Source organism: Phalangium opilio, unplaced genomic scaffold (genome assembly GCF_054372755.1).
Source record: "Phalangium opilio isolate 3A_F unplaced genomic scaffold, DU_Popi_V2 ptg000052l_1, whole genome shotgun sequence".
NCBI classification, from domain to species: Eukaryota; Metazoa; Arthropoda; class Arachnida; order Opiliones; family Phalangiidae; genus Phalangium; species Phalangium opilio.
This window is the reverse complement of record NW_028324171.1, coordinates 289,154-298,482: the sequence shown is the minus strand read 5'-3', so window position 1 is coordinate 298,482 and position 9,329 is coordinate 289,154. Positions and strand designations below refer to the sequence as shown.

At 43.6% G+C, this 9,329-nt stretch overlaps 2 protein-coding genes across 2 annotated transcripts; both read right to left on the bottom strand.

Moving 5' to 3' along the window:
- Positions 1-794: 794 nt before the first annotated feature.
- Positions 795-2,340, bottom strand: LOC149673361 (uncharacterized). The gene is made up of 4 exons (XM_089840066.1): positions 1,908-2,340; positions 1,539-1,817; positions 1,270-1,458; positions 795-1,198 (listed from the first exon to the last, which is right to left on the bottom strand). Exons 1-4 carry the CDS (start codon positions 2,338-2,340, stop codon positions 795-797), a joined length of 1,305 nt encoding a protein of 434 aa, XP_089696192.1.
- An 18-nt stretch (positions 2,341-2,358) lies between these two features.
- Positions 2,359-6,109, bottom strand: LOC149673360 (uncharacterized). Its single transcript, XM_089840065.1, has 3 exons — positions 5,821-6,109; positions 5,130-5,762; positions 2,359-5,081 (listed from the first exon to the last, which is right to left on the bottom strand). Exons 1-3 carry the CDS (start codon positions 6,107-6,109, stop codon positions 2,359-2,361), a joined length of 3,645 nt encoding a protein of 1,214 aa, XP_089696191.1.
- Between the last annotated feature and the right edge of the window lie 3,220 nt (positions 6,110-9,329).

Here is a 9,329-nt window from a genome sequence, read left to right as displayed (position 1 = left end):
TTGTGGTAATGGTGGATTATTTTACCAAGTATGTAGAGATATTCCCGGCTCGAAGCGTTACCGCCCCTATACTGTGTAAGATCTTACTACAGTATGTTTCACGTCATGGGACGATGACAGCCTTATTATCGGACAATGGGCCTCAGTTCATATCGGTGTTATGGAAGCGCTTATGCCATATGTTAAAAATTCAATTGAAATTCACGTCCCCTTATCATCCCCAGGCGAATATGACAGAAAGGGCAAATAGGGTCATAGGCGAACTCATGAGTATTTATACCGGGAATGTCCATACGAAGTGGGACGAAAGCTTGCCCCTTATTCAGTTGGCCATTAACAGTGCCATTCATACTTCCACTGGTTCATCCCCCTTTTATTTACATCATGGGTGTGAGCCTACGTTACCCTGGGATGAGCGTACCTTTGCCGGGATACCCGAGGACATCGAAGGAGAGATTAGGGGTTATGAGGATGGGCCGCTCAGGGAATGGCAGTTGTCCATTGACTTTGCGCAGGAAATGAATGAGCAAGCCTGTTGCGACTCGACAGTTGCAGTAGGAAATGACTCACGAACGATATGTTACTAAAAACTTTTATTGGTCATGTCCTAAACAGTTTTATTTCTTAACCGTGCGTTTAACATAAATTAATTAGAAAGGTTGACAAAGCGAACTATGGATACTCGATTAAACATTATACTCTAAGCTAAAACTCTATTTACAATTCAACTAAAAACTCTATGTTATCTCGTTTATATACAGTTTTATCCTTGATTATCTAGTTTTTTATAATTATTAGTTTTTTAATTGATAGTCTTCAGGTCTAGATTCCAGTTCGATTCGATTCAGTTCATTCTTTATACTTGGCGGTTGTTTTGAAGTTGCAACATCCTCCCCACAATGGACACTGTTCATTCTGCCGAAACTTCTAAACGGTGTAACAATTGAATCGCTCGACGTATGATAGTTCCGCCTGGTAATCGAACAGCTACGGCTCGGACGCGCCCATCTCGGCCAGGAAACACCTCTTGGATTCGTCCTAGTCTCCAGCTTTGTCGAGGAAGCTTGGGCTCTGATAGGAGGACAACATCGTCTTTCTTGAACTCTATGACCCCATGCATTGGCTAACTGGCGTGAGCCGATTTGAGCTCTAGCAGGTATGAATGGTTCCAGCGTTTCCAAAACTAATCGAGGATCATCTGTCTGTAGCGTAAACGTCTGACTATTTGTGTTCGGCTACCGGTTCGTGGCGTAGCTGTAAGGTTCTGACTTGGAAGACTTGTGAGGCGTTGGCCGATGAGGAAATGAGATGGGGTAATGGGAGAGGGCTCATCGACTTCGTTGAGGGTGTACGTTAACGGTCGTGAATTGAGCACTGCTTCTATTTCCGTCAAGCTGGTGGACAGCTCCTCGTGATTTAGGCTACTTCGATCCAGCGTCTTCTTTAAGCATTCCTTGACTGATCGCACGACTCTCTCCCAAAAGCCTCCCACCAGGCCGCTCGTTCGACGATATACTTCCAACGAATATTTTTCTGACCCAAAAAATCTTGAAACTCGTTGTTCTCGATGCCAGAATATAGCTCCTTTAGTTCTTGCTCGGCTCTCTTGAACGTTCTTGCATTATCCGAATAGACCGTGGTAACAAGACCTCTTCGTGCGACGAACCGTCGAAATGATAGAATGAATTTCTCAGTACTCAGGTCTGTCACCACCTCTAGGTGTACTGCTCTGGTTACTCCGCAGGTGAATAGCGCGATGTACACCTTCTTCTGATTCTCTCCTTCTCTTATGAATAACGGGCCCGCGAAGTCAATGCCTGTAGTTGCAAACGGTGGCGTTTCCTATATTCGATCAGCTGGAAGGGGTGCAGCTATCTGAACTCCAGGCTTGGTGCGAAAACGTCTACATTTCCCGCATCCGTTGACGATCGTTTTTACTAATTGGCGTCCTCGAGTGATCCAAAACTCCTCTCGCAATTGTACCAACGCGCTTTCCAGACCACAATGCTTTACTTTTTGATGGGCATCCAAAGCGATAATCTCAGACAGCCATTGTTCAGCGGGTAACAGATAGGGGTGTTTTGATCCGTAGCTGATGTTCGCAAATTGAAGACATCCTCCTACGCGTATGACGTTATTTTCGAAGAATGGTTGGAACTGGAGTATCTTTGATGTCTTTTCTAATGGTTGACTCTCCTGAAGACGCTCAAAATCCTCAGGATATGCTTGACGTTGAGTTTCTCGAATCCAATAGAGCTTTGATCCTTGAAGTTCTTCCGCGGTGAGTGATCCTTTGCGGCGATCATTGACTGTAGCTCTCGTATTGTAGACGAAGCGCATAACCCATGCGGTGACCCGTTAAAGACGGCTGACTCGGCTATATTTCTTTACGTCAATCAAAGGTTCTGAAGCCGTAGTACAAAGGAGGGTGACAAGACTTCTTTTCTCCTTGAGGATTGATTCTTCTTCTAACTTGAAAGCAGGATTTTCTTTGCCGGCAACGTGACACCAGGAATGAGGGTCTGTCAGTGCCTGAATGTCTCGGACCCTATTAGCGACGAAGGGTTTCCACTCCCTTGATACTCCTTGAATCCAATGCAGTGCTATCTGCGAGTCAGTCCAGCATGTATATTTCGTCACCATCCCCTCAAAAACTTCCATAGTGCTTTTCAGCAGCCTCGCTCCGATGAAGGCGGCCATCAGCTCCAGTCTAGGGATGGTAAGAGTTTTAATTGGTGCGACTCTGGTTTTAGATGAGATCAAGGAGACTCCTATTTCCCCGTCGTTTGTCTCGTAACGAAGGTAAATCATAGCACCATAGGCCACCTCGCTAGCATCAGAGAAAAGGTGGATCTCTCTTTCTGTGACTCGTCCTTGTACAGCTGAATAGTACCATCTTGGAATTCGGACTCTCTCGAATAGCTTTAGCTCCATCACCCAGGCGTCCCACATGACTTGTTCATCTAACGGTAATTTCTCGTCCCAGGCAATGCCTTTGATCCATAACTTTTGAAAGAGACACTTTACTCTTATAAGGTAAGGAGAGAGTAGGCCGATCGGATCAAAGATTCTCGCTGCCGCTTTAAGGACTCCCCTCTTTGTGTCTTGTTTGTCTCTCAGAAATTCAAGCAGAGCGGAAACGTCGAAAGTCAGGACATATTCCTTTGGATTCCAGGATATACCCAGGACCTTTAGCAGACTGGAATCAGATTCTTGATTTAGCAAGGTGACGGTAGCTTGATCCTCAGACCACAGACTCGCGAGTTCATAGCAATTGGTAACCCATTTTCGCAGGTTCATTCCGGCATGGGCGAATATCTCTCGTGATACCCTGTAGATCTCCTTAGCTTCTTCAACGGTTTCTGTTCCTGTGACCAAGTCATCGACGTAAAGGTGCGTGGCCAACATTTCGCTTATGTCCGGATACTGCTTCAGAAATTTTTTCAAATGGTGCTGAAGAGTGGCTGCTAGCAGAAAAGGGCTTGAACCGACCCCGAAGAGAACTCTCGTCATTCGTAGATGTATTAGTTCCAGGGGCTCGTCTTGATTCGGAAGCTTCTTAATCCATAGGAAACGTACGTAGTTTCGCTCTTCGGTATTTAGGCATATTTGTAGAAATGCCTTCTCAACGTCGCTCATCAAGGCAATTCGGTGTCGTCTGAATCGTAAGAGTATTGTCAATAGGTCTGGAACAAGACTAGGTCCATTGTGCAGACAGGAATTCAAGGCAGGAAACCCTTTCTCATGTGAAGAAGCATCATGGACTATCCGCAGCTTTGTGGTGGACTTGTCTTCTCGAATGACTGGGAAATGTGGCAGGTAATGTATTCCCTTTCTCTTGTATAAATCTTCCTCGGGGACCAGTTCGGCAAAGCCTTGATTGAGCAACTCATCGACGGCTTCTTCGTATCTCATATAGAGGGCAGGGTCTTGCTTTAATTTCTTGACTAGATAGTTCAGTCTCTTGGTGGATAGCGTTAGATTGTCGCCGATTTCATCTTTATTTGTTTTCCAAGGGAGACTCGTTGTGTATCTTCCATCTTCGTACTGTAACGTGTTCTCATGATAGGCAAGTACTTGATCTTCGACTGCTGTTATTTGGGGTTTATCTCTGATACCCAACGACTCAATCTCCCAGAAGTCTTTCAGTATACCATTCAGTTCACATTCCTTGATCCCCACTGTCATAACTTGTATGGAATTGACCGCAAGTGACTGATTCTGGACTCCATGTACTGACCATCCAAAGATACTTCTCACTGCAACCAACGAATCATCCAGTCTCTTATTTTCTCTAGTGTTTAACGTCCAGAAATGGTCCACTCCAATCAGCACTGGAACCTCGTGCGGGACAGGTACTCCTTGTACTTCATCCATGTCGCCCAGCACTAATTTGCTATCCTCCATTCGACATCGAATGTGCTCTCCAGGAACGGTTATAATAGCTCCGCTAATTGTTGGGACTTCTAGCGCCTCGATGTGGACGACAACCGTGGGATCCGTGACGCTCCGCAGTGTCAATTTAACTGTTCGTCGTACTACTCGTTCTGCCTCCGTCTTCCCGAAGGGAAATACGTTGATGGTTTCTGTCTTAATGACTGGTAATTTTAAATGTCGAACCAAATCTTCTCGAACAAATGTCCCTTCACTGGCTCCGTCAAAAAGGCATCTGACGGGGGTTCTGATATCTTCCCCTTCGGCATATGTCACGATAGTTTGGAGAAGTAGTTTGCGTCGGATAGGCGTCTCTGGGGCTCGTGGAATAAAGGTTGTCATTGCAATAGTTATCTTCTCGGGTTGCTGGTCGCTTGGTTTTACGTTGTCTTCTCTAGATGGATCAATGACTTCGCCGAACTTCAGACGGCAGATTGATGAATGGTGTCTCCTTTGGCAATGGGTACATGTTATTCTCGATGTACAACGACGCGCTCGATGTCCTTCAGTTAGGCATACGAAACATCGGTTTTGGTCTTTGATGATTTCGGACTTCTGTTCTATGGAAATGGCTCGACATAGCTCGGTTAGATGTTCAGAATTGTTGCAATATATACATAGTTTGGATACTGCTGTCTTGAGGACTGCTGCCGTAGGAATCCGGTTCTATGGGTATTGCGACATCTTGAAATGACTGGGCTCGTTCTTTCCTCTCTGATTACTCCATCGTCCAATTTCTTGTCCTCGGGGTTCTTCATCGGCTCGTTGATTTGGTCTGCACAAAGCAAGCGTTTTCTCTCGGCTCTCGACTTCTTGCTTACAATGTCTGAGAAGGTTTCCCGCATCCTGTAACTCGTCCGGGTGTGTCTTGTTAAAGTCCAACAAGATCTCTTGAGGCAAAACTTGTGTGAGTATCGGGAACAAGAAAGAGCCGTAAGTTTCCATGCTTGTGCCCAAGGCCTCCAGGCTTTTTATTTGGATTTCACAGGTGTCATATAGCTGTCTCAGGGCTACCACATCTGTCGCTCTCTTCACTGGATGCAAGTGTAGAAGTTTCACCATGTGAGTATTAACGGCGGATGACTTCTTTCCAAACTGATCAATGAGTTTATCTACAGCAGCTTGGTAGTTTTCGGCGGACGACGTATATCCTCCAATGGCTTGTAACGTTGGACCCTCAAGGAATGATTTCAAATACCCAAACTTTTCTACGGCCGCTAGTGTTGAATTACAATGAATCGAAGCTTCGAACTGACTCCAGAAGCCTTGCCAACTTGATGGGTCTCCTCCGAACTTTTGAATGGTCAAGCGTGGTAGCTTGACTGTTGCTTAGCGTTCAAAGTCTCTCTCATGTCCCACTCGTCCCTGAGCCTCGGTGACAACTACGTCCTGTCTTCGGTCCGGTATTGATTTCACAGGTCTTCTCAGTTTCGTTCGCCACTTCACTATTTTCTCTTTGTAATCCTCTGAGGCTGCTACCTCCGCCTCTATCTCGTTCTCTTCCATGTTCTCTTGGATGGCTGTTTAGACTCGTGTTTTTACTCTCAAGTAGCTCCAAGAGCTCCTGTAGCTCGCTCGTCTCAAGATACTCTTCTCTCAAATATTGCTCGATTTGGTTCATTAGGATTGTTGTTGTCTGGCGAATGACTTTCCTCGCTTTCTTCGCCGCCTCCATATCTTTGGTGAATCAAGTTTACTGCACTCTCTTTCTCGATGTCTGACTGCCGCAAAATATCTCCCCAGTCTTTGTCTCCCGGGTTTCGGCACCAATATGTTGCGACTCGACAGTTGCAGTAGGAAATGACTCACGAACGATATGTTACTAAAAACTTTTATTGGTCATGTCCTAAACAGTTTAATTTCTTAACCGTGCGTTTATCATAAAATTAATTAGAAAGGTTGACAAAGCGAACTATGGATACTCGATTAAACATTTTACTCTAAGCTAAAACTCTATTTACAACTCAACTAAAAACCCTATGTTATCTCGTTTATATACAGTTTTATCCTTGATTATCTAGTTTTTTATAATTATTAGTTTTTTAATTGATAGTCTTCAGGTCTAGATTCCAGTTCGATTCGATTCAGTTCATTCTTTATACTTGGCGGTTGTTTTGAAGTTGCAACAAAGCCAGTGTTAAACAAAAACGCTTCTATGACCGGAACTATTCCGATGGGGAGCTACAAGTGGGGCAATTAGTGTGGAAAGCAGGACATAGCTTATCCAACGCTGCGGCTAAGTTCTCGGCTAAGTTAGCTCCAGCTTGTGAGGATCCCTATAGGGTATTCGAAAAGATATCACCAGTTTCCTATGTTATCATGGATTTGGAGTCAGGGGCTTCGGCCGGTACTTGGCATATTAATCAGTTGAAACTATTGCTGAACTCTGTGGTCCTTGAAACCCAGGAAACCACGGAACTTGAAATCCCGCCGGTAATACAGGAACTGGAGAACGATGCAGACCCAGGAGATGAGCCAGAGCATGAGCTGGTTGCTACACAGAACGAAAGATCGTTTATCGAGGCAGATTCCCGGGACGGTCAGGAGAATGTCTGGGATACGGTGCCCGTTCGAGTGTATGACTTCCGGCCTCGTCAAAACCAGGCAGAACGGGTTTTCGATAGGTCGTCATGTAACGTTCTTTCGTTACAATATATAAAAATAGTCGAGTATATAATTATTTTGAGAAAATATAAGAAATTCTTAGTTCCCATACGTTTATTTTAAACTCAGGCTTCAGCTGTCAAACATGATATATGGGTCGCCAAGTTTTCGGGTACTAGGATCCATGCTCGATAACTAAGCATTTACTTGTGTACTGAGAGGGGACGACCTGCTGGACAGGTAGTCGCCACTATACACATTTAGCGACCTTTATCTCTATTTGAAGCACCGCTTTCTTCTACATGGAGACGGCGGGCCTGGACCTTGTCTGGGTCTCCGATCTTGGGAACCCCTTTCAAATAGAATTTTACAAAACCAAACCTTCCCCATTTTTAGCATTTAATCCCTTTTGAGAAATGAGTTGCCAATTGTCGAACCAAACTTTAAGATTGTTAACTATGCTTTTACTGTATATATTTTGTATTTCTGTGTTTAGTGGCCACGAATGGTCATTTATTATATTTGACAAATAACCAGGTTGTTACTGTATATATTTTGTGTTACTGTATTTTGTGGTCGCGGGGTCGCGGATGTCATTAATAACTTTTGACAGTTTCTGTGTGCGGTGCCGAAGTGCGCGTCACTAACTTAAAAGGGGTGAATGGGTCAGCAGTGGTAAGGTCAGGTAACCAACCCATCCAATCATGGATAACGATCACCACGTGACCAGTTACGTTGGGTACCACGTTACCCTAGAAAATACGTCCCCCTTGAAGGCGATTGGTACTTGTACCTAGAGGTGGGTATACCTCTAAAATATTATTGGTACCACCTTTGGCCCATACAAGGATATGATAAAACCCCAGCACGCGTTAAAAAGAGAGACACTTGATACTTTTAAAATACTCTGATATATTCTCGATACGACGAGGCTCCTAAGATGCAAGACCGCGGATGTTTCTTTTAAAAACGCTTGAGAACTTAGAAAGAAATAACTATCTTAGTCGGTCGTAATAAGCGAAAAGAAGCTATGGCCCAATACAACAAAAGAGGCTAAGGCCCAAATTAATAAAAGAGGCTATAGGCCCATAACTAGACCACGCGCCGTTTAAAAACTCTTCATGAAGACTTCATGGACGCTGTGGAACTCTAATGCCACTACGACCTCGAACGCTCCCTAACCATTCAATAGAATGGACTTATCGAAGGAAACGTATCGTTGTAAATATTCATGTTTATTATTTTAAACTATTTACATTAACATTAACTCAAATGAGTTAATGAAGTAATTCCCTTTTGGGATAATTATTTGTTGAGTGCATGTCTTAATCCTTACTTGGGTTAAGTCTATAGTAACGATACTCTAAAGAATCAAACCCGTTTGTCCTTATTTGGACTCATTTATCTGTCCTTACTTGGACCCCGTAATAAATCCTTACTTGGATTATTTAAATACTTCTACTCTGAGGAGTTCTTACTATAGCACTCAACACTCTTGTTTACCATCCTTACTTGGAGGTAATTTAAAATCCTTATTTGGACTAATAATTAATTAACGTATTTTTAAAATTAAATCTTTTAAATCCTTATTGGGGTTAATCGGAATTATTATTTTAACGTAATATTTACAATCCTTATTTGGATTGAAGCGCATAACATTATTTCTCTAAATGGTTTCTTCCATGGAAGTTTTACGCGATTAATATTATTGGTGTGATTATTTGTTTTATGTTATTAAATATTATGGTTCATTGGCAACTCAATTCGGACCCTTTTACTAATTTAAGCCTACACACACAAAACCCCTAGACAACATTTTATAATATTTTTCTCGCTCAACCCAATAGTGAAATTGACGCGAGTTTCCGGGCATTTAACTTGTAGCTAGTAGTCTATTTAACTTAGTTTTAATTAGACTAAAGATTAAGCGCTACAGTCAATCTCGATGGATGTAGAACCGGATGTACCCGTTCCGAATCCTAACATTCCAGTAGATAACGACGCGGTTCCCACCCCGATACCACGGCGGAAATATAATCTCCGACGCCGGGGGCGTGTTGAGGAACAGGAAGAGCAAGGGGTAGACCTAGCGGTGGCAGGTCCTTCCGGGGAGGGAAGGCGGAATCGTGGTATTCAAAAGGACCCGGTGTTGGGAACAGTGGATCAGGATGATTTGTTAATGGCTCCTTTTCGATATGGGTGGAAAAGGGAAATAGTTTTGAGAAAGGATACCGGAGGTCGAATTGGGGATGTATATTATTACACACCAGAACCGATAAAAGAAAAATTGC